At 39.5% G+C, this 26,123-nt stretch overlaps 1 protein-coding gene across 2 annotated transcripts in view; it reads left to right on the forward strand.

Moving 5' to 3' along the window:
- Window positions 1-23,094, forward strand: part of LOC146763040 (microtubule-associated protein 1B-like) — a 128,103-nt gene extending 105,009 nt beyond the window's left edge. The window contains exons 3-8 of one of the 2 annotated variants that reach the window (XM_085571190.1): window positions 916-1,041; window positions 1,121-1,203; window positions 3,836-3,976; window positions 8,162-14,339; window positions 19,211-19,449; window positions 21,590-23,094. In XM_085571190.1, the coding sequence (XP_085427316.1) occupies window positions 916-1,041; window positions 1,121-1,203; window positions 3,836-3,976; window positions 8,162-14,339; window positions 19,211-19,449; window positions 21,590-21,745 (6,923 nt within the window). In that variant the 3' untranslated portion in view covers window positions 21,746-23,094. The remainder of the gene's footprint in view (window positions 1-915; window positions 1,042-1,120; window positions 1,204-3,835; window positions 3,977-8,161; window positions 14,340-19,210; window positions 19,450-21,589) is intronic. The other variant, XM_085571191.1, reaches the window with a different exon arrangement.
- Window positions 23,095-26,123: the final 3,029 nt, after the last annotated feature.

The following is a 26,123-nucleotide window of genomic DNA, read 5'->3' on the forward strand; positions in this document are numbered from 1 at the left end:
TGATAAGGGGCCAAGTCATGTCTCACTGTGGTTCGTTGGAGTTGGGTGGTGGGAGGAGGAATGCTTGAAAGGTTTTCATTTTGGATTTTTTGGGGTTTTTTCTTTTTTTTTTTTATAGTAGTATAGTAGTAGTAGCTTATAAAGTTTTTTTTTTTTCCTTTGTTAATAAGCTTGGGCCTGCTTTGCTCTGTTCTCGATCGCATTTCACAGCATTCAATTGAGAGGTTTCATTTTCATGGGGGCATTGGCATTGTGCCAGTGTCAAACCATGACAGAAGACCTTGTAAAATCATGGATCAGGCCTGCTACTTCAGGTAAGCAGAAAAGACTGTGGGAAAGTGACTCAGATGAATTAGAGGTAGAAAAGCAAGTTATGTAACCATTGCGTGTTCACATTGTGGTGTATGGTGGTTGGTAGAATTATGTTTGTTATGATTTAAAACTGTAGCTGATAACCAGCTAATTGCTTAAAAAGGCCGGGTTTTTGGGATAAAGCAGCTCTCCTTTGCACCTGCCTGGGGACTCTACGTCACTACAGACCCTCACCTCACAAATTACAAGTATGTATGCTAAGAATACTGAGAATACATAAAAGGTATATTAAAAGAAAAGGCAAAAAATCATCATGGCATCGGTAGTGATAGGATGAGGTGGGAATGGTTTCAAACTGAGAGTAGGATTAGATTAGATATTAGGAAGACTTTCGTTAGTGTGAGGGTGGTGAGGCACTGCAACAGGTTGTCCAGAGAAGCTGTGGATGCCCCATTCCTGGAATTGTTCAAAGCCAGGTTGGATGGAGCCCTCAGTCAACTGGTCTAGTGTAAGGTGCCCCTGTAAATGTCAGGGGGCTGGAATGAGGTCATCTTTAAGGTTTCTCCTAACTTAAACCATTCTACAATTCTATGAATTTTCTAGAGTGGTGTTTCCGGCCCATAAGACCCCATGCCATGGGTATTCCTGAAGACATGAGCCAGCACAGTAGTTGCTGTGGTCAGTGTGCACTCTCCTGGGTAACCTTAGGGCTGTCCCACAGTGGAACATGTAAGTAGCTCTGAGAAAGCACTTTTTTAAACCATGCTGGTGGAATTTAATGTCTTCTTTTTTCCATCTGTGCTTCCAGGTCAGAAGATTCTTCACCACAGGAGTGATGTCTTAGAAACTGTAGTCCTAATCAATCCTTCAGATGAAGCAGTTAGCACTGAGGTAAGTCAGAAATATTTCACTGGATGTCTCATAAAAGCTCCATTAAGTGGACAGGTTGAGGGAAGCTCCTAACTGCAGACAAGAGGACAAGTTAGGAGCAAATATAATAAAAAACATTAAAAAAGCCCCTTGATTTTTTCTTGTTTTCCTGGATTTCAGATAAAGCTTCAGACATAGGACAGAAACATACCACTTAGCCAGCACTCATTTCCTCATAACACACCAAATTCTTTTCTTGATGAAGACAGCTGTGGTGAAGCTACAGCTGTTTTTCTTCTGTTCCTCCATTGTTTGGTAGCTCTGGCTGCCTTTTATGTATATGAAAAAGTGCCTGAAAAGAAATCCAGTTCCTTGAGATAAATTTAGGTCCTCAAGAAGAATGACCATCTACGTGGTGGTGATGCTAGATTGATCTATGTGCTCTGTCCTTCAAAAATTGTATGGCATGATCAATGGACTCTGAAGAGTGCACCAGAAGAGTTCTATCAATTCCTCATGAACTTGCTAGAGTAGAGCCAAATAACTGAGGATGTAGTTCAAAGAAAAAAACTGACAAATTTAGCTACTGATATTGAAGGTTGTAAAAATTAGTGATAATTACATTGCTAGCCAGTGCTGAGAAGCACTGACATAGTGAAATTTCTTTTGGGAAATGAAATTATTCTGTGTGGTGATTTGAGAGTTGCCAGATATCAGGCACCCACAAAATCCACTCACTCACCCTCCTCTGCTACAGCTGGACAGAGGAGATAAAATTTAATGAAGGCTTCATGAGTTGTGATAAGAATGGGGAGAAAACACTTCAAGGGCAAAACAAGCTCAACTGAGAGATATAAAGTGAATTTATTACTAACAAAATCAGAGCAGGATGATGAGAAGTAAAATAAACCCTTAAAAACACCTTTACCCGCCCCGCCCCCCCCCCCCCCCCCAGCCTCTCCCTCCTTCCCACTGACAGTGCAGGGACACAGGGAGTGGGGATTTTGGTAATTTATCACCTGTAGTTCCTCTCGCTGCTCAGGGAGACAAGTCATTCCACTGCTGCACCGTGGGGTTCCTACCATGGGAGACAGTTCTCTGTGAACTTCTCCAACATGGCTCCGTCTAACGAGCAACAGTCCTCACAAAACTGCTGTAGCATGGGTCACTCTTCCACGGGGTGCAGTCCTTCAAGGACAGGCTATTCCAGCCTGAGTGCAGGGCCCCTCTCTCCATGGGTCTCCCACAGGATTACAGTCTTCTCCAGGCATCCAGCTGCTCCAGCATGGGCACCTCCTCCATGGGCTACAAGAAGACTGTCTGCTTCACCATGGTCTTCACCATAGGCTGCAGAGGAATCCTGGTTCCAGTGCCTGGAGCACCTCCTCCCCTTCCATTTTCACTGACCTTGGTGTCTGCATAGTTGTTCTTCTCACGTGTTTTCACGCTGCTCTTCTCTGGCTAGAATTAAAACTGCACAACAATTTTTCGTGTTTCTTTCTTCTTAAATATGTTATCACAGAGGCGTTACCACCATCTCTAATTGGCCCAGACTTGGCCAGTGGCATGTCCATCCTCAGAGCCATCAGGGATTGGCTCTGCCAGACATGGTGGAAGCTTCTAGTAGCTTCTCACAGAAGCCACCTCTGTGGCTGCCCCCCACTACCAAGAACCAGACCAGGCAAAACCAACACACTCTGCTTGCAGTACTTTGTCATTACTTTTATTTCCTTTCTCTTTTTCGTTTGCCATGGTTTTACCCCAACTGACCACTAAGTACCATGCAGATGCTTGTACATTTCCCCCCCACCCTGGTGGGATGGGGAGGAAAATCAGAAAAAGAAAAATAGTCATGGGTTCAGATAAAAACAATTTAATAATTGAAACAAATAAAATATAATATAATAAGAATAATGGTAGCAAAAAGGTGAGAGAGACTTCCAGCCTTCTTGGCCTCTTTTGCTCTCCAGGACTGCTTCCCAAAGAACTCTCTCAACCAGTCTCCTTAACAGGCCAAAGTCTGCCCTCCAGAAGTCCCAGGTGGCACTTCTGCTGACACCCCTCCTTATTTCTCTAAGAATTGGAAACTCAGTCATTTCATGGTCATTATACCCAAGACAGCCTCCAACCATCACATCACCCACCAGTCCTTCTCTGTTCACAAACAGCAAGTCCAGGGACGTGCCTTCCCTAGCTGGCTCCCTCACCAGCTGTGTCAGCAAGTTTTCTTCCACACACTCCAAGAATCTCCTAGGCTGTTTTGTTTCTTCTGTATTGTATTTCCAACAGATATCTAGTAAATTGAAGTCCCCCAGGAGAATGAAGGCTAGCAGTTGTGAGACTTCTCCCAGTTGCATATAGAATATTTCATCTACCTCTTCATCCCAGTTGGGTGATCTATAACAGACTACCATCAGGATATCTGCCTTGTTTGCCTTTCTCCTGGTTCTTACCCATAAACACTGAACTCTATTTGTGCCATCATCAAGCTCCAGACAATAAAAATACTCCATAACTTGAAAATATTTTGACAGTCCTATGAAGGCTTTGGTGCAAACTATGCTTTAAATTAGATGAGGTAAACCTTATGTTCTCAGAGGAATGTACAAACACATGATAACTCCCATTATGGATGTGTTTCTCTCCTCTTTAGGTGCGCTTAATGATCACAGATGCTGCAAGACACAAGCTCCTTGTACTAACTGGACAGTGCTTTGAAAACACAGGAGAACTCATTCTTCAGCCAGGGACCTTCTCCTTCAATAATTTCATTGAGATCTTCACAGATCAAGAGGTGTGTTCAGAAAAGCGTTTTCCATATGTTGTCATGTGGTGGCACAGGTTTTTAAGAGACTAAAATTTGCCCTCTTGTTAGAATTAGCATTAGCTAACTAATGCTGATGCTTTTCACTCTTTATTATAGGTTTTCTTTAAAGACATTTAATTTACTTCAGTTTTGTCGTAAATTGCTTTACAAAGGAATTACATTTTAATTTGGGGAGTTAAATTGTAGTTTCAAGAAAGAGAAAACCAAGGAACATTTTGACAATGGAAGGAGAGTGTGTTTAAAATATACAGCTTGCTTATCTAAGGTGCACATACAAAGCAGTTGAATTTGACAGCAGGTTCTTGCCTGATGGCAGTTAGTAATAAGTAACATGAAATAAGACAGACTATCTGTTGGAATGGCTGTAGTTTTTTGCACCACCTACCTGTTTGACTTCTTTACTGTAGTGTTTAACATTTTGATAGTAAAATATAAATCTTGTGGGATTTACAGAAGAAAAATATAATAATGAAACATACCAATATTTAATGCTGTTTCTTTCATGACTTGTTATTTTGCTGTTTTGCTTAATGCATTGTCTGAAAGGCCCTGTAGGGCAGGAACCTGTAGTAAACAAGCTGTCACACTTAATTTGGCTGCTGTGTAAAGTATATATTTAAATAATCTGTATGGATTTGTCCCTAGGTATTTACTTCCCAAAATTAAATAGGAGCATTTCAGTGGAGTGAATTTTGAAAGTTCAGCACTGACAAAGAAAAGTTTGCATGAGTTCCAGTGTGACCTTGTTGTATCCATTTGGGGACAGACTTTCTAGCAGGACCTGTTGAAATAGGACAAGACATAATGTTTTTAAACTAAAAGAGGGTTGATTTAGATTAGATATAAGAAATAATTTTTTTTTACAATGAGAGTGGTGAAACATTGAAACAGGTTTCCCAGAGAGGTTGTAGACCTACAATAAGGTCACCCACCTAGTGGATGATGGGAAGGTGATAGATGTAGTTTTTCTGGATTTTAGTAAGACTTTTGATACTGTCCCTCACAGCATCCTTCTGGAAAAGTTGCCCAGCTATGGGATGAGTGGGCTTATGGTGAGTTGGGTGAAGAACTGGCTGAAGAGCATGGCTCAAAGGGTTGTAGTGAATGGGGCTATATCTGGCTGGTGACTGGTCACTAATGGTGTTCCTTAGGGCTCAACTCTAGGGCCAATTCTGTTCAATATATTTATCAATTATCTCAATGCAGGAGTTAAAATGCACCATTAGCGAATTTGCTGATGCTACCAAACTGGGAGGTGCTGTTGACTCTCTTGAAGAACAAGAGCCCTTGCAGAGGGATCTACATAGATCAGAGAATTGGGCAATGAAATTTAACAAGTCCAAATGTTGGATTCTGCACCTGGGATGGAGTAATGCCAGACATGAGTATAGATTGTAAGATGAGTGGCTGGAGAGCAGCCCTGCAGAAAGGGATTTGGGCATGCTGTTTGAGATAAGTTTCACTTCATTTTTTTTGCTTTGTTTTTTTTTACAGAAAAGCCATGTCTGACATAGGAGTGAGATTTATACTCATATCAAATGGTTTCAATACAACAAAGATAGAAAATATGTATTTTCTGCTTTATTTAGTTATTGGTATGATAATTTTTCTTTCAATTATAGCCATTGTCTTTGTTGCATTTTATTATTGCTAAGTGTTGAAAATAAATTATGTAACACAAAGAAAGGAAGCAAGACACACAGATAACCACAGAGATCTGCTGCCATCAAGCATCTTTTTTTTATAAATCCATTTCTTCTGTTGATTCAGTTTGTAGTCCAAGACTTTCAAATCATTCAGCTGCAGTCTCATCTATGTTATTTTCATGAAAGTTACTCCTATAGCTTGAACTAGCAATTGAGTGTCTGCAAAGAAGTTTGTGGTATTTTGCATGATACCATGTGGGTATATTTTGCATTGAAATTTATGTCTGAATTAATTCTATAAAGTTTATATAATTTGGTGGTTTCTTTGTTAAGTGCAAATAAAACAGAAATGGGCTACATTTGACCTATTTTCCTGTTAAAAACAAAAGTCAAATGTGTCTGTGGAATTGGAAGAACATGAAAAATATATCATACCTTTTCATGTTTGTGTACTGATGTGGAAACACCAAATATTGTTTTTTAGTTCAGACTGGAATAGAGCAATAGCTCTTCATTCTATGGCATAGAACGTTTTGTTTTCTGTGCCTTTATTTCAGTAAATCATGTTAATACTAGCATGTTGTGATTTAGGAATGGTGCTCCCCAATTTAGTGCCCTCACCAAGACTCTCCCAAAACAGGTGCCACTCTCTCCCCCTCCACCCCCATTGAAAGTACAAAACGCAAAGATCATGTGTTGAGAAAAGAACAATTTACTGGAAACAGCAATGAGATAAGAAAACTAACAGTAACAGCAAGAATATTAATAATAAAAGCTATAAGACGAAGAAACTATTTACATGGAAAACTTTGACAAATACTGACTGGCTCTTCCTGACCACATTTTTCTCCTGACCGAAAAAATGTCACCCTTCTCCTCTGACGCCAGAGAGAGTCCCTTTCCTCCATCCCTAGCAATGAGATGAGGTGGTATTGAATAACACTAGGGTCTGGTCATGCCCCTGTCCTGACTACTGTAAAAAATTAGCCCTGTTCTGGCCTAAACTAGGACACATATTTTCAAACACTGTCAAAATCAATGGAGTTATTATAGATTTTCACTTTTGTGATCCATGAGTTGAAAATAAAAATAATGACAAGATTGTTTTTAACCATAACACCTTTTTTCTGTCTCTTTCTTTATCACTGAATTTATATTTATTTTTAAGACTATATATATAAAGCATTATAAATATCTATTGCATAATATATATGCATTTTTATATATATTTGTCATAGCTAAACCCCAGCTGGCAACTAAGCCGCACATAGCAGCTTGCTTATTTCCCTCACAGTAGGATTGGTGAGACAGTCAGAGGGGGAAAAATGCGAGAACTCATGGGTTAAGATAAAGACAATTTAATAAGAAAAGCAAATACCACACATGCAAGCAAAGCAAAATAAAGAATTAGTTCACTGCTTCCCATGGGCAGGCAGGTGTTCAGCCATTTCCAAGAAAGCAGGGATCTATCATGAATCATGGTCATTTGGAAAGACACACACCATCGCTCCAAACATCCTTCCATTCTTCTTTCCTTCCCTAGCTTTATATGCTGAGCATGACATATGGTATGGAATGCCCCTTTGGTCAGTTGGAGTCAGCTGGCCCAGCTGTGTCTCCTCCCAACTTCTTGTGCACCCACAGACTATTTATTGATAGTGTGATATGAGAAGAAGAAAAGGCCTTGATTCTATATAAGTCCTGATAAGCAACAGCTAAAACATCCCTGTGTTATCAACACTTTTTTAAAGCACAAATCCAAAATGCAGCCCTATAATAGCTAATATGGAAAAAAATAACTCTATCCCAGCCAAAACCAGAACAATAGAACATATATAAATATATTTGCCTCACAATCTCACAAATACAAAACTTGCAACTTTTTGCATTTTTGATGGAATAAATAATTTCTTAGTGTTCTGGAAAACTGTCCTGCAGTCTGGGAGTCAGGAGCCAGTCTGCAGAAAGAATTGTAGTGTTGTGAAATACATGCTGTGTAAGGAAGAGGTGCAGAAGGCAGCTGCTCCAGGATGATGCTAGCCTCCTTTGGGCTGCAGTTATTCTTTCTGCCTGTTAATAGGATGTGCTGTTTCCCTTAGATATTTGTCTGGCTCTTCTGAATGGACAAGGACAGCAGGTAGACTCGTCAGCCAATGGCAGAGATAGTGGCAGCTCTGGCAACATTAGCTTCATAGTCCTCATCCCCTCTAAATTAAAACTTGTACTGTTCTCCTATAAAGAATAGAGGAGGAGAGAACATTGGGATACTTTACCCCTTTAGATAGCGAGGAAGGGACCTTTCCTCATAAGCTGATCCCTTGTATTTTAAAAAATACAGTAGAAAACTATTTGTGATAACTGATTACTTTAGCTTCTAGGATGGGTACTCAACAATGCAGAAGCGAGTGAAAAAGGTTTTACTGATCAGGAACTATTATGTTCTGATATTAATTGTGATTAAAAAATTAATTTACATGCATCTTATGGTTTTGTTTTACAACCTTAGATTGGTGAATTGTTGAGCACCACACACCCTGCCAACAAAGCCAGCTTAACTATTTTCTGCCCTGAGGAAGGAGAATGGAAAATTTCCAACCTTGATAGACACAATCTTCAAGACTTTATTAACATTAAGCTTAATTCAGTTTCCATATTGCCCAAAATGGAAGGACTCTCAGAATTCACTGAGTATCTGTCAGAATCAGTAGAAGTGCCATCACCCTTTGACATTTTGGAACCTCCAACTTCAGGAGGCTTCTTGAAACTCTCCAAACCCTGCTGTTATATTTTCCCAGGTGGAAGAGGGGATTCTGCATTGTTTGCAGTGAATGGATTCAACATGCTTATCAATGGAGGATCGGAAAGAAAATCTTGCTTTTGGAAACTTATCCGGCACTTGGACAGGGTAGATTCCATTCTACTCACTCACATTGGTGATGATAACCTGCCAGGAATCAATAGCATGCTTCAGCGAAAGATAGCGGAATTAGAAGAGGAACAGTCCCAAGGGTCTACTACCAACAGTGATTGGATGAAAAATTTGATCTCACCTGATTTAGGTGTTGTATTCCTTAATATACCTGAGAACCTGAAGAACCTGAATCCTAACTTTAGGGTAAATAGGAGTATAGAAGAAGCTTGGTTTACTCTCCAATATTTAAATAAATTGTCTATGAAACCAGAACCTCTTTTCAGAAACATAGGAAATGCCACTGACCCTATCATTTTATTTCAGAAAATGGGAGTTGGCAAACTTGAGATGTATGTGCTTAATCCTATCAAAAACAGCAAAGAGATGCAATATTTTATGCAGCAATGGAGTGGTACTAGCAAAGATAAAGCTGAATTCCTGCTACCAAATGGCCAAGAACTAGATATTCCATTATCCTGTTTCACCTCTGTCTCATCCCTCATTGTGTGGCATCCAGCTAATCCTGTAGAAAAAATAATCCGAGTTCTGTTTCCTGGAAACAGCACGCAATATAATATTCTAGAAGGACTAGAAAAACTCAAACACTTAGACTTTCTTAAGCAACCAATGGTTACACAAAAAGACCTAACTGGAAACATTGCTAGTTCAGCTGTGAAACAAGCAAAGTTGAAACAGCGAACAGACAGCAAGGAGAGTCTGAAGCCTGCTGCGAAGACACCAAGCAAGCCTGTCAGAAAGGAATCTAAAGAAGAAACACTGGAGCCTGCAAAACCTAGTACAGCACCAGAAAAGCTCCAGAAATTGGAAAGCAAAGAAAAAGTTTCAGTTAAAAAAGAGAAACCAGCAAAAGGGGAGACCAAACCTAAAGTGGCAGAAAAAGATGTTAAAAGTAAAGAAGAGAAAAAATCTGAAACTCCTGAAAAACAAGCTACAGATGTAAAAGCAAAAGTGGCAAAGGACAAGCCAATGAAAAAGGAAGTCAAAGCAAAACCTGAAGAAAAGAAAAAAGAAAAAGAAAAACCAAAGAAAGAGTTTTCTAAAAAGGAGAAAACACTCCTCAAAAAAGAAGAAAAACACAAAAAAGAAGAGATCAAGCAAGAAGTTAAAAAAGAGGTGAAAAAGGAAAAGAAGGAAACTAAGGAAGTAAAGAAAGAAGCTCCACCAAAGGAAGTTAAAAAAGAAGGCAAAAAAGAAGAGAAGAAAATTAAGAAGGAAGAAAAAGGAATCAAAAAAGACATCAATAAGGTTCCTAAAGAAACAATGATATCTGGTGCTTCAACTGAAGTCAAAAAGCCAGCAGCAAAGCCTAAATCACAAAAGGAGGAACCTACTAAAAAAGAAGCTATATCTGCTGAAAAGCCAAAGGAAAAAGTAAAAATTAAGACTGTCAAGAAGGAGATTAAAGTCAGTGGAGCTCAAGCTGTCCTTGAAACAGTTGGAGCCACTACCACAACTGTAGCAGCTGCAGAAATTGCAGCTAGTGGAAAAGAACTTAAAGTTGAGAGATCCCTTATGTCTTCACCAGAGGATTTAACAAAATATTTTGAGGAATTAAAAGCTGAAGAAGATGAAACAATAAAAGAAAGGAAACTTCAAGTTGCACTCATAGAGGATGAACTAAGACTCACTGGCATAGAACAAAAAGAGACCTTTGAAGTCCAAAAAGAAAAATTAGATCATGTAGGACCTGATGAGTCCTCTGATGAAGGCATAACTACCACAGAGGCAGAGTGTGAACAAACACCTGAGGAATTGGAACCAGTGGAAAAGCACAGGGTTGATGACTATGCAAAGTTTGAAGATGAGAGAACTGTCTTGGAAGTATCATATGAAGGAGGAAATTATGAGGAAAAAGCAGAGACAGAGAAAGCTGAAGAGCGAGGTGAAGATGAGGAGGTAAAGGCACAACTGGTCACTACAAAACCATATATGAAGAAAGCAAGACAAATACAAGAGAGTTCAGAAGAAATAATGGCTGATATTAAAGCTGAAAAACATATTGAAAAGGCAGATAATGAGGCACCAGATGAACAGGATGAGGAAGACAGGGAAGAAGCAGTAGAAAAGGCAGAAACTGAAGACACTGAAGAAGACAAGGAAGACAAAGCAAAAGACATTAGAGATGAAGAGGAGACTGGAAAAATAGAAGCTGAAGAAGACTGTGTGATGGCTGTAGTAGACAAAGCCACAGAAGATGGTGAAGTTGAAAATAAATATGGCCTACTTATACTTACACCAACAAAACACTCAGAGCCTCAGTCTCCAGCAGTTGAACTGGCTTCTTCTGTCCATGATGAAACATTACCTAGTGGCTCAGAAAGTGAAGCCACTGTTTCTGATGAAGAAGATAAAGAAAATCCACCTGAGGAATTCTCAGCTACTTCAGGTTATACACAGTCTACCATCGAAATAGCCAGTAAACCAACTCCAATGGATGAAATGCCTATGCCCCGAGATGTCATGAGTTATAAAACTAACAATGAGGAAAGTGAGTCGCCTTCTCAAGAGTATATGTACATTACCAAGTATGAGACATCACTGTACTCTCAAGAATTTGCTAGACCTAAACTTTCTCCACTTCCAGATGCTTTTAATGGATTATCAAAGGGATCCAAAACAGAGGCCACAGAAGGTAAAGATTATAATGCCTCAGCTTCTACCATCTCACCACCTTCATTACAGGAAGACAAATTCTGTAAATCTGCATTCCAAGATGTATATTGTCAAAAAGGAAGTGAAATCCAAGGCACTGACAAATTAGAAATCAAAGAACCCTATCCAGAAGATGGCGGAAAGCACAGTCCAGCCAAGAGCCCAGCTAAGAGTTTGTCCCCTCCATCACCTGTTGCCAAAACACCACTGAGTGAACACAGTGTGAACTTTTCACTTACTCCCAATGAGATAAAAGTCTTGGCTGAGCCTGTCCCCATTGCTACATCATCTGATGTACATCAAGAAGTTGCCAAAGAGCACTGTGCAAGCCCTGAAGATAAAACATTAGAAGTAGCATCTCCCTCACCGTCTGCTGCTGGTAGTGCTGGCCACACGCCTTATTATCAATCTTCCACTGATGAAAAATCCAGTCAACTTCCCTCTGAAACCAGTGAAAAGTCAACAGAAGTTCCTGTTATCTTTGAACTCAGTAAAGACAAAGATGAGTCTGTCAAACCCAGAATTAGCCCTATGGATGAGCCTGTGCCAGATTCAGAATGTCCTATTGAAAAGGTTCTCTCGCCTCTACGGAGTCCACCACTGATAGGTTCAGAGGCCACTTATGATACATTTTTGAGTGCTTATGTAAAGTGTCCTACCAAAGATTATAGACATCCTTCTGAGGGGAAACCCCAAAAAAAAAAATCACCTGTTCAGATGAACCCAGCTTCTGAAGTCAGCTCTGTGAGCCTTCTCCAAGAAAAACAAGGTGAAAAAAGTATGGAGTTTATGGTAATTAAGGAAGGTTTCAGCCTAGAAAGGAAAATGTATGATACAATACCCAGCAGCTTTCAGTCTTCACTGGTCTTGGATCAGTGGAAGTTAGCAGGTGATCTCTCACCAACTCAAATAGATATTGTTCAGTTTGGTTCCTTAAAAGAAGACACCAAAATGTCAAATTCAGAAGGCAGTGTTTCTGACACATCTGCAACTCCAGTTGATGAAGTTGTGGCAGAAGATACCTATTCCCATATAGGAGGAGTAGCTTCTGTCTCTACAGCATCTGTTGCTACTAGTTCATTTCCAGAACCAACTGCTGATGATGTATCTCCTTTGCATGCCGAGGTTGGATCCCCCCACTCTACTGAAGCTGACGATTCCCTTTCAGTGTCAGTTGTACAAACACCAACAATGTTTCAGGAAACAGACATGTCTCCATCTAAAGAAGAATGCCCAAGACCCATGTCAATTTCTCCACCAGATTTCTCACCTAAAACTACAAAATCAAGAATCCCAGTGCACAATCACAGATCTCCTGAGCAGTCAACTATGTCAGTAGAATTTGGCCATGAGTCCCTTGAGCAGTCTTTAACAATGGACTTTAGTAGGCAATCTCCAGACTATCCTACTGTAGGCACTAGTATACACCATATATCTGAAAATGGACTGACAGAAGTAGATTATAGCCCTTTAGATATACAGGAGCCTATTTTTGCATGGAAGACTTCCCCTGTGGCGCAGTCATCTTACTCTCAAGAGAAGGATATTTCAGAAATTATTTCAGTTTCTCAAATTGAAGCTTCATCCTCGACTTCATCAGCTCATACACATTCCCAGTCAACTTCACCACTGCCAGAAGAAACCTTTTCTGGTGCTGTTCCACCCAGACATATGTCACTACATTCTTCTTTCACTTCAGAAAAGATGCAGAGCCTAGGAGAAAAGCTTTCACCAAAGTCTGACCTGTCTCCATTAACTCCAAGGGAATCTTCTCTGTACTCTTCTAGTTTTCCAGATTCACCTCCTGCAATCACAGCTGTGCCATCTACTCACACATCTTCATTATCTTTGCAAGCATCCTCGGTCAAAGCATTTAGTTACCAAGAACCCCTAACAAAACACAGTCCACAACCTTTAATCAACCCAGAAAAAAAAGATTTAGAGAAAAGCAGCAGGTCACCAGAAGAACCTAGTTATTCTTACAAGGTCTCAGAGAAAACTTTTAGGTCACCAGAGGATATTAGCTACTCCTATGAGGCAGTTTCAACATCTAGATCACCTCAGTTCACAGATTATTCCTATGAGATTATAGAGAAAACCATGGGGTCACCAGGAGTCACAGATTATTCCTATGAGATAATTGGGAACATTACCAGATCACCTGATGCTATGGATTACTCCTATGAGACAACAGGGAAAGCCACCAACTCACCTGAAGCCACAGATTTCTCATTTGAGACAACTGGGAAAACCACCAGGTCATCCAAAGCTACTAGCTATTCCTATGAAGCAAGAGTACATTTTACTCCAGAAAAATCTTTAGTAGAATCCCATCAAGATGTTGACTTATGCCTTGTGTCCTGTGAATATAAACATCCTAAAACTGAACTTTCGCCGTCATTTATCAACCCAAATCCCCTTGAGTGGTTTGCAAGTGAAGAACAGTCTCAATATCAAAAGAAACCATTAACTCAATCTGTGAGAGCTCAGCCACCTTCTGGGGGAAAGCAGCAAGGGTGGCAGTGTGATGAAACCCCTCCCACATCCATGAGCGAGTCTGCCCCATCTCAGACTGATTCAGATGTTCCCCCTGAGACTGAGGAATGCCCTTCCACCACTGCAGATGCTAACATTGATTCTGAAGATGAGTTAGAAACCATTCCGACAGACAAGACAATTACATACAAACAAATTGACCCACCACCTGCCCCAATGCAGGATCACAGTCCTTCCCCTAGGCACCCTGACGTCTCCATGGTTGATCCAGAGATTTTGCCCACTGATCAGAATTTGGGTAAACTTTTGAAGAAGGACCTCAAAGAAAAGACAAAGACAAAAAAGCAGGGTACTAAGACCAAGTTGTCTTCTCCTTTTAAAAGAAACAACGGTAAATCAAAACAAGTGGCTTCACCAAAACCAGCTGTAAAGGAATCTTTGGACAAAAATTCCAAAACAATTTCTCAAAAAAAGGAGTCTGTGGAAAAAGCAACCAAAAATATCTCTAATCCAGAAGTAAAGTCTCGAGTGGAAGAGAAAGATAAGGACACCAAGAATGCAGCAAATACAACAACATACAAGTCAGCAAAGACTGCAACCACAGGTAAAGACAGGAGTTCCCTAATGTTAAGATTTTCTTTGTTGTTGCAGTGAAGAATGAAATTCACTAAATTAAGTTTTGCAATCTGATAAATTTGTGTGTCAGTTTGCTAAGATGCAAAGAATTAGAGACGGTACATCAAATATTAAAAACTTAATACTGTCTGAATTGTTAACCAACTATTAGAATTAAAAGTACCACTTCTGTAGGTGAAATTAAATCAGCAGTGAACTAAATTACTTTATTCATAGTAAGAATCAGATAGGCATAATGTTCTTAACATAAAGTAATGCAATGCAGTATTGTGAGAGGCATAGGTGCAGACATTGGATGCTTTTATTACTTTGCTTGAATAATTTTAAAAATAGTATTTAAAAAAAGTTATAAACAGCAGTAAGAGCACTTTTAATGAGCTGAGCATGTACATCACATAATCCAGTTGTGGTCGATTGACCTTGGCTGGACACCAGGTGCTCACCAAGCTGCTCTACAACTCCCGTTCCCAGCTGGACAGGGGAGAGAAAATCAGATGGAAAACAACTCGTACATTTAGATAATGCAGTTTGCTAAAGTAAAAGCGAAAATTTGCGCACGTACAAGCAAAGAGAAAAAAAAAGTTTATTTTCTATTTCCCATCAGCAAACGATGTTCAGTCATTTTCCAGGAAGCAGGGCTTCAGCTCATGCAGCAGTTGCTCTGGAAGGCAAACATTGTAGAATAACCAATGCCCCCCCCCCCCCCCCCCCCCATTCCTCCTCTGTCCCTTAGCTTTTTTTATCTGAGCTGTTGTCAGATGGTATGGAATATCCCTTTGGTCAGTTTGGGTCAGCTGTCCCCTCCCAGGATCTTGCCCACTTCCAGCTCCTTGATGTGGGGGAGGGAATGTTAGCACTGACATTGTGCCAGTGCTGCTCAGCAGTAGCCAAAACACTGGTATGTTGTCAACACCTTTCTAGCTACAAATGCAAAGCACAGCACTGTGAGGTCTGCTATGAAAAAACAAACTCCAGCTCAACCAGAACCAATACACAGTTAAAGTTTTATGCCATCATGATGACTAAATATACAGAAAACTGTCATTTTGAACTACTGTTGTGTATTCCAAGTAGTAATAAAATATAAATTAGATTACCAAAGGAGACATTGTGCTAGTATTTTGTTTCTGGCACATCTTGTTAGAATGTTTTGGGGATACTTGGATTTTGCTGTTTTCAGGACTGATGTTTTATTGAAAACTTTTTGCAAGGAGCAAGTGTAGGATTCAGTACAAGCAAACCAGCATTCCGGTCTCTGTAGCTTCATAATTTTAAGTGGTCCACTATTCCTTTCTTACATAATTATTTGCATGTTGCTCCTAGCAGACGTTTTTCAAAGCAGCAGTGCAGTTCCTCATGCTGTACATTTCTCCAGCACTTCAGTTTTATATTAGATTCTTCTTCCTTGAGGCATGCTTCTAAGGTATATTCTAGGACTGAATACAAGGGTCTATTTGATAATGACATTTAAGTGTAATGTCTAATAAATTATGCAATGTTAGCATATACAATTCAGAAAGATGTATCACAGATTTATGATAAAAGATGATAAAAGTTTTTTTAATATACCCCATAGTTAAAAACTCTCTATTTCAGGAAATCTTATCATGTCATGATGCTTATTTGACATATTACCCTGTGATGAATGGCAAGTCCCGCTAGACAATTGTATTGGACTTTCCTGTATTTTCAATATGTAATCCTAAATAGAGTACATTGTTCAGATAATTTAGTTTACTAAATGCAATGGATTAACACTGGCTAAACATCAGTGCACCTAAGAAAAATATTTATTCATTTTCTTCTGCTATATTTAAGCAGAGGTGGGGAAAAGAAAATTCATGGGATGAGATAAGGATTAGGAGAAAAACACTTTAAGGGCAAAACAGACTTAAAACTTTAAAAGGTATTAAGAAAAAATTATTAACAGAATTAAAAGAGGATAATGAGAACTAAAAATAAACTCTTAGAATACCATTTTCCTTCCCTCAGACCTTTCTTTCTCACCGACAGTGCAGGGAGACAAGACATGGGGTTTTTAGTTAGTTTGTCACTTCTAAAAATTTTTCATCAGTTTACTTAGGGAGAGGAGTCTCTTTTGTTATGCCATAGGGTCTTTCCTACAGGAAACAATTCTCTGTGAACTTTTCCAACATGATTTTAATTTTCACAGCTAACAGTTCGTCCAGAACCTGCTTGCAATGTGAAGTCCCTCCCACTGCTTGCAGTCTTCCCACAATTGCTTTTCATGGGCCATTTAGCTTATGGGGTGTAGTTTTTAAGGATGAGTTGTTCTAGTATAAAAGCAAGGGTCTTCTATTTCTGAAAGCAAGGGTTTTCTTTCTCTCTGTTCAAGCCTCTGTCCTGGCTTGTAAGATAAGCATGTATTCTATTACCATCTGTTGGAGGTTGGGCAGTTTTTTTATCTCTTTCAAGAACAATGTCTCCCTCCAGGGAGATATCTTCTGTTAATAGACTATTGAATGACTCACTGCATGACCGGTAAATTTACATCATCCCATTGTGAGATGCTCCACCCAGAAGGGAGGAGCCAAGCATTCTTACCTGCATAAAATCAGCACTTTTTGAGACACTGGCAGCCACTTTGCTGTATTCCCAGAAGAGCAGCTTCTTCACTGCTAAATTCCCAGAGGAAGACCAGGCCCAACTACTACCAGACCTTCAGAAAAAACTACACCCTTCTACAGATCACCACTTCAGCAGCATTTCATCTGCCACTCCAGGAGGAGCAGCCATCATTTTAACTGGACTACTACCAACACCCTGACTCCTCAGGGTGTCAGGTTTCTGATTTCATAACTAGTTTCATTTGTACTAATTACATTTTTATTATTATTTTTTTTAAATTTATTTTTTTTTCCTAGTAAAGAACTGTTATTCCTATTCCCATATCTTTGCCTGAGAGCCTTTTTAAAAATTGTAATAATTCAGAGAGAGGGAGTTTACCTTTTCCATTTCACAGGAGGCTTTTGCCTTCCTTCACAGACTCCTGTATTTTCAAAACAAGACACCTCTCACCTGATCACAGCTTTTCAGTATCTACATGTTCCAGCACCAGTGCCTTTTTTTCATGGGCTGTGGGTGAATGATGCATCCTCCCCATGCACTTCATGAATTACAGACAAACAGTTTGTTGTATTATGATCCTCACGACAGCTTACAGAAGAATCTCAGCTCCGATGCTCAGAGCACTTCATCCTCCCCCCTCTTTTGTACCGACCTTAGTGTCGCCATATTGTTCTCACGTGTCTTCATTTTTTCCTTTTCCCTGACTTGGGAGAGAATCAGTGTTTGTAGGTTCATTTGTTCTCAAGTTCTATCAATTGAAACTGTTTTGATAGAGTTCTGCAGCGCTGAAAGGTTAATCTTGTCCAGGCTCTGCAATTGGGGAATTGCTTGCCATGCTTCTGTCTCTATTGGTCAAGTGGCCTCTGCCGTGCTGGCTGCTGGCTCTACTCCATGTCTTTTCTTCATGAGAGACTTCAAGAAAAGAAAAACTGCTGCCACCGCTTTTGTCTTTCTGTCCGCAGCATGGCTGGTTAAAAGTGGCTAAGTAAATAAAGTCAATTGCAAGCCATGCTAAGACAACCGCAGCTGTGTGGCGCCGCCCCAGCTGCATGGTTGCTCGCGGCACTGGGATGGCCCCCAGCAACATGGCCCAGCAGCCATGCCGGGGTGATGTTCAGCGACCCCTCTGGGAAGGGGCCCCAGACTGCCCCCCCACCCCTCTTTGGAAAGCAGGGAGCAAGACAGCTTCCAGTGGTTTTTCGTTCTTAAATATGTTATCATAGAGGCATTATCAGCTTTTTTCTAATTGGCTTAGCAGTGTGCTAATTTTCAGAGCTAGCCAGTGATTGGTTTTGCCAGGCATGGAGGAAGCTCTTCACAAAAAATCATTTCTGTGACTGACTTTTTCCCTCTTCACCACAAATCAATTAATGCAAAACCAGCACACCAAACTTCATCCTCTGTAACATCATGAGGAGAACAATCAAACATAAATGGTGATCATCATTACTGGTTCAATCCTGATTGTCAGTTCACACCATGATCCAGTGTTCAGCAAAAGCAGCTATTTTTGACTTCTTAGAACAGATACTATGCTATATATAGCAGAAAAACATGCTTCCCTCTACTTTTTGTCATAAGTGGCTAGCTTGTGCATGCAAATAAGGAACCAGCAAGTAAATACTTGTTCTCAGTTTCCTGCAGTAATTGATTTAAGAAGTTTCTCTTTTCTCCCACATTCCACTTTGCCCCTCTTTCTGCTCACATGTAGTATCTTCCTGATGCACCTGTAAGACAGTTTGAACATATCAACAGCTACTATGTCTTGGTATGTGCTGATACCCTAAATCTCAGGACCACTTCTGCATTGCTCCATGTACCTGAAACTTTCAAAATGTTGTACTTCTTAAATCGGAAAATAATACTGCCATTTATTGAATGGTAATTCAGTAATCACAGCCCTGCATAGTAATTGTTGGATAATAGTATATTACTGGGAAAGGTTTGGTCAAATGTTGATTATGTGGTAGTGAGTTTTTATTGTATTATATAGTTAGTTATGTTTATTCAATTTTTTTCCTCCCAGTCCAATTGCAATTGCAATTTGCATACAACAAAGTTGGAACATGTTAGATGTAGGAGGGTAATGCCATAAGTGTTTCAGGGGACACAGAAGTACAATCGTAGCTATGTAATGTTTAACTAAGACAAGAAATTTTAAGAATATAATCTCGGCAGTTATAGTGGTAATTAACAAATGCATGTTTTAACTAGCCTGTGATATGTTATTTTGTTGTTTGATTTCCAAAGGAGCTGGGAATAATAAGTCATCAAAATCTACAGCGGTGCCTCCAGGACCTCCAATGTATTTGGATCTGGTGTACATTCCCAACCATAGCAATAGAAAGAATGTTGATGTTGAGTTTTTCAAGAGGGTGCGATCATCCTACTATGTGGTGAGCGGGAATGATTCTGCAGCTGAGGAGCCAAGCAGGGCTGTTCTGGACTCCCTGCTGGAGGGCAAGGCCCAGTGGGACAGTAATACACAGGTAGGCTCTTCCACTAGTATTTCTACCTGGAAATGTAATCTTCTCTGTGTCATGGTTTGAGAGTGGCACAATGCCAGTGTCCCTATGAAAATGCAGCCCCTCAACTGAATGCTGTGAAATGTGATTAGGAAACAGAGCAAAGCAGGCCCAAGCTTAATAACAAGGGAAAAAACTTTATTAAGCTACTACTACTACTATACTACTATAAAAGAAAAAAAAAAAGAAAGTAAAAACACACACAAAATTCAAAATTAAAACCTTTCAAAACATTCCTCCTCCCACCACCTAACTCCAACGAACCACAGTGAGACACAACCTGGATCCCGATCAGGTTCCCACCCTCCAGATAATCAATACTCGGTCCAGCAAGGGAGAGAGGAGTCCCTCCCGTGCCACAGACCCCCCCAACAAACACAGCTGCCACATCCTGTGTTTCCATGTCACACATGGCACCGCCTGGTGAAAATCTGCCAGTGTAACACTCTTCTTTCCATGCACAGTGCTCTCACCACCAATGCATGGATGGACAGACTGCTTTTAGGATTTTTCCTTTCAAGGATGCTCTTCCAAGAGGGGAAAAAAAACAAGAGTTCAGTTTTTTCACTTTTTGGGACCACAGTCTCCCCCATTTCCCTCCGGGGCCGAGGGTCCAAGAACAGAGATCTTCTTCTCTTCTTCTTCTCTGAAGACAGGGGGCACCACCACAAACCTCCCTAACTTTTCTCTGTTCACTCTACTTCTGTCTTTACCCATCTGCTGAAGCAGGTCTCTTGGCTCACTGGCATCCTCCTAAAATACAGTCTCTCTTGGAGGAGAAAATCAGTTCAGTCTATGGTCAACAAGAAAAAGTCCAGCCAAAAGCCACTCCATCATCTCCTCCCACCTAGAATTTCTCCTTCTAACATCCCAGGTTCCAGGCTGTCTCTCTTCCTCGCTTTCAAGCCAAGGAGGAGAAAAATTTCACAAAGCTTTCATTTCTCAAGGAAGGGTTAAAAGTCCCGACTCCCAAGGATGGCTTGATGCCCAGGCTCTGGCTTCCACGGCGGCTGGGCACCTTGCGGCCCACCCGCTCTTCTTCCCTGCGGTGAACTGCTGACAAAACTGCTGCTGTATCTTGAGAGAGAGAGAGAGACTCTGGGGGGGGGGGGGGGGGGGAACGGACACATCCCAAATTTCTCCACCCTTCCATCTGCAGGGGGCCAGTCCGATTCCAGTCCCTCCACTCTTCGGCCTACCTCAAGCTGGGCCGCATGGGTCCCGTCCCCCACCCAGCCATGGGCCAGGCAGGGGAGAGTCCTGCACTGCACCCTGACCAGAACCAAAGAGAGAGAGTTCTCCTGGGAATTCTGCTTTTAACCCCTCTGTGTTCTCAGAGGCATGTCCACCCCCAATTGGTGACTCCAAGTGTCAATATTCAAACCTGACCCCTGACTGGATTGACCTCTTCCTGCCAAGAAGATTTTTTTTCCCATGTCAAACCACGACACTCTGGAAAGCAACTACAAGAAGCCAGAGTGCCTCTGGTGTGGGCAGCAGCTGCTGGAGACAGGAGTTCTCAGCTTGGACACCTTGTTTCACAAGTGATGTAAAAGGACACCCAAGTCAGGGACAAAGCTGCACCATGCTCCAATGCTTCTCTATTTCTGACCCTTCTGACCTGTCTCTGGAGAATAAAACAGTTGGGAACTGGTTTACAGGGCCATTTGTCTATTTGATCTTGTTGCTATACCATATATGATCCAAGTTTGGAAACCTTGCAGGTTTTAAGTAGTAAAGAAAAGTGAATGTTTCATGGTTTATACCATTAACGTGTACATAGGGAAACTCCATGTGTCTTTCCAACATGATAAATAAGTAAACAAAACATTTGGCCATAATCTGAAGAGCTATCAGTGCAGTCTACAGACTGCTGCTTTTCTGGAAAGTTGCACCTCAGTACCTTAGAGAACCAAGGTTTTGTTTTGATAAACTGCTTCTTCTCAGTCATTTTATGTTATCTATATATTTATTTCTTTTCTTTTATCCTATCCACTCTTTCCAAAAGGGAATCATAATTGTTGGCTAGGACTCCTTAAAAAGACATTTTTCTTATCAGTTTCTTCTGTTGTCCTTTCCTCAGGAATTCTCTTTTGTGTTGCAGGTGACCTTAATCCCAACCCATGACTCAGAAGTGATGAGAGAATGGTACCAAGACACTCATGAGAAACAGCAGGACCTCAACATTACGGTTTTGGCAAGCACCAGCACTGTTGTTATGCAAGATGAATCTTTTCCCGCATGCAAGATTGAACTGTAAGAACCAGACCGTGCACTGCAAGATTTATTTTTTTTTGTCCAGAAATTCATCAGTTTGAAAATGCCTTTTCTAAAAATTTAACGCATCTATTTCAGCTGCTGAACTGTACACCCACAAAATACTATACCCTATCACAGTGATGTAAGTCACAAATATTTTTTAGTCTTTGCTGATTGCTAAGGGAAATAACATCATTCCCATAATAGGGTCAAAATTACTGTGAAAATACAGATCCAATTTCATCTTCACTGAATGTTTCAAAACCACGTACTAGCAACTCCAAGTGACTTATGCCAGGTAGAGGCATTTGCCCTCTAAAGAATTACAGAGACAAAAAGAGAGAAAGGGGTAGGAGGAGAAAGTAATAAATAATTTGATCTCCAGTAATCTCATGGCAACAGCTGTACTGCTTACTGAAGTTTATGAACTCACATGAAAAGGAAGTTTGAAATGTGTATCAATCTGAGCTACTGCAAAGGAGGTCCTTACTTTACAGAATTAAATTAGCTGCAAAATAAGCAGAATGTGTCTAGGAAGTGAAGTATAACCTTAATGCTCATTAGCAGTTTTCCACTTCAATTTGAACCTTGCGTACTGACATCCCATAGCAATCACAGGCCAAATATACATGTAGTCTGAACCTAATTCTAAAACCATTTACTTCTAAAAAACATTCTAAACCCTTTATTTCAACATGCAAAATTGTTGATCTAAGGCATGCTCCCAGTAAAAATCCACTCACTCCAGTCAGAACAGACTAGTACACATGCTTAAACACCCATGTCCACTGTCAATTAACTAAAACAAAATACCAAAGCAGTTGGGAGTACATAAAGTAGACAATTTGCCTTAGGAAGTGACTTGAATGTACAAAGAAACTTGATGCACTTATTTTTTAATGTTGAGACAGCAAATTTATAAAACATCTGTGTAGGATCATAGTTGCGCTAGTAAAGAAGTGCGAGTGTGCATGAAGTGTATACTAGAAACCTATCTGACTGGTCAAACAGCCTGGTGCTATGAAGTACATATGTTAGTTCTGTGAACAATTCATTGATGCACCAGGACAGCTCAACAAGGCAAGATGAGCATTTTTTTTTTTTAAAGGTTCTTTTGTACTGTGGAAGCAAGATTGAAGTGGTCTCCACTATCAGAATTAAAAACTTGGTAAAATATTCAGGATTATGAAGAAGATTATCTCCAAGTCTGTACAGTATTCAACCTTCCTCTGTCTTACCTTATTTGTTTAATTTAAGAGCATATATGGGTACAAACATACAGAAAACTTTTTTAAAGTGCTGTGTGAACTTTTAATAGGATTTTAATAAAAATTTTAATTTAAAGGAAAATTCAAGTAAATTTTTTTCAGGCCAAGACAATTTTTAGTAGTCTTGTAAGATAAATTAATGTTATTTAAAGTTCTAGTGAGAATGGATATTGAAGTAAGATTTGTTGAAAATAGTCAACTGCCTTTTTGGTTTCAAGGGGGAAGGGGGTCCCTGGTGGAAAAATTAACCTATTGATTATGACAGAAAATGGGATTTGAAATGCTGATTGCCTAATATTTACAAGAGTGCAATCCATTGTGTTCAATCCCCCCAATATTTGAAAAAAGATAGAATAAATGATAAGCTAAAATAAGTCCCTTTCCTCCTTCTCTCTTCCTTTCTCCCTTCCCTTCCTTCTTTAGACTGCTTGCAGCAGAACAGCATGTAGAACAGTTACGTCATTTAAGACAGTTTGAACTTTTTCGTCTCAGAAGTTTTATCTCAATTAAGAAGTCTTGCTACACTGTAGAATGTTTGCAAATCTGAATTTATAGAAGTTGTAAAGGCATCCAAAATGAAAATATGTGCTGGTCTGTATGATTCACCATTATGGCTGGTATGAAGCTTTGCAGTGTAGTGAACTATGACCTAATTTTATTTTCTTTACTTATAATTTGTTTCAATTTTACATTGTTAGGATATTTTTGTTTAATAGGTATATGTTTACACTCCTAATTTTTATGAGGGGTTTTTTGGTATTGCTTTAGGGCCCTGTATATGTGGGCTCCTGAGGCCTATTTAATGCTGTGAATTACTGTTTGTCCATTGTAGAGGTTTTTGATTAATTTTTAATGTCTTCTTCATTTTAGGTATCTCTAACAATGCTGTTTTATTTATTGATATACCTTTTAAGTTGTGAAGAACTTCACTCAGAATGACTATGGCAGAAAAAGCAGATGAAAATGTATTGTGAAAAAAAACATGTTTGCTGGGCTCATTCACTTAAAATGGCTTTTGTAATACATAGTCTTCCAAGTTATAGGCAAAATGTTTGGAAGAATAATTGTGTCACTGTTGAGTTAGGAGCAGCTGAAGGAAAGCAACATTGACTCCATACTCAAGAGGCATAAAGTGAGCTTTATTAGGAACTTCACATATTTTATAGGCAGGATCGTTCACCCAGAACCTGATCGGTTCTTAACAACACCCCTCACACCATTGGTTAATTAGGAACACCTTCTTTCCATAAACATCACGTACAAGCATTCAACATGTTCACAAACACCAGATGCGGAGACTAAGATAAGAATTGTTTTAATTTTTTTCTCTGAGCATTCTCACAGCTTTCCCCAGGACAATGTCTGGAAAAGCTGTTTCTCTCTCTAAACTGTCACATCCACATAAATGTACAATTTCTACAATTCTGCTTTGTCTACATTCTTATATAGGTCAGATTTCAAACTTTTTAAGTGGGTAGAAACTGATTTTCTGATAATATCTGAAATGGTTTGTACCTCTGCTTTGGTAGAAAATATAAGTACAGCAATGGTCCTAAATCTAATCTCACTTATGCCACTTATTCTTGTTAATCAAGAGCAATTTCACTACAATCAGGGAAGTTACAGTCATTAAGTCCTACTGTAAATGAAATAAGAATCAAGACTTAAATCTCTCCAAGTAAGTTTGTGATGGGTGAAGCATTTATTTTACTTTAAAAATAATAATTAGGCAGTTACAGCTGTTCTTAAAATGTTTATTTATCTTTTGCTTTTACAATAATATTAAAAACCCAGTCTTACTATTCTGAGGTATTGTAATGCCTGTTCCATCCATTCCCTTTTAAATGTTAATAATGCTTGGGTGTAGCACAGCAATGAATGCCTCCATTAGCTCCTCTTGCCTTTATGCCTTTCCTGCCTGTGGAACTAATCTAACTGTACTAATCACTACATAATCAGTTTAGAAACAGTCAGAACAAATGCTGCATGTACATTAACGATGAGTACTGTTGATCAGCATAGATTTCTAGAAGCATGGTTTCTTATTGATTAATTATAAAGATTCAATAGGACACACCATTTAAATGATGGTATTACCCATAACAGCATCCCCAGTCATGATCTTCATGCGATTACTATACTGCTTCATAAAATTCAATTTAGAACTATTTTAGAGGTCACACACCACTCCTGAACTTAGACAGGGCCTCTCTTTCATGCCTTTTCAATGTCCTGTGGTGGGTCTGATTTCATTGACCTCTACTTTTCATTCCATCTTTCATAAAATTAATTTTTTATTTTTTAATTATCTTGCATAATCTGGTGAGTGTAGCTAACTGCATATATGAATGGGTTTTTTTAATTGTCTACAATATCTTATGCATTTTAGGGGAGTTTTGGTACTCACTTACTAAGATTGAATCAATTTTTTAATTTGAATTTTCATCCTACAACAAGAAAGTAATCTCCAAAGAACACTTACTGTGCATATAGGATATTTCTGTCATATGCTTCTCTTTGTTCATCTGTTGAAAGAGGTTCTTGCTATGATGTTTTGAGAGAAATAGTCAGTTTGTTTCAATTTAAAAAAATAGTCTGTTGTGACTTTACAAAAAAAATCTAAAAAAAAAGTAAATAGATAAAACAATGGCATAAAAATTCCGAAACAAAAAAAAGGAGAAAAAACACAGCTTCTCTGCTCTAGACTAGCTATGGCATCCAGATGGCAGAGCTAAGTCTGCAGGACTGGGCTGAAATCACAACTGTAAAAGAGGAAATCTGAAATATGCTTTCACACATTTGCATGCAGCCATCATCTTCCAAACCATGGAAAGAAATAGTCTTGTTGCTGGCTGAGAAGCACCTCACACACCTCCTCTCTTGTTCTGAATGGTGTTTGTGTCAGTCTGCAGCTGTGTATGGTATTATGTATTATAATTCTGCATCACTTCTATCCAGTCATATCTAATGTAGCAAATTAGTTTCCAGTGAAAGTAATATGCAATGTTTTTATCATATTTGTGTGCAGTGTCCCCTCTTCCACTGAACATATTTGATGTAAAGGAAAAAAACGCAGTTCCACAATAAAAATACAAAAGTAGTATAGCACTA

This window comes from Lonchura striata, chromosome W (assembly GCF_050655825.1).
Source record: "Lonchura striata isolate lonStrDom1 chromosome W, ASM5065582v1, whole genome shotgun sequence".
Taxonomy (NCBI): Eukaryota; Metazoa; Chordata; class Aves; order Passeriformes; family Estrildidae; genus Lonchura; species Lonchura striata.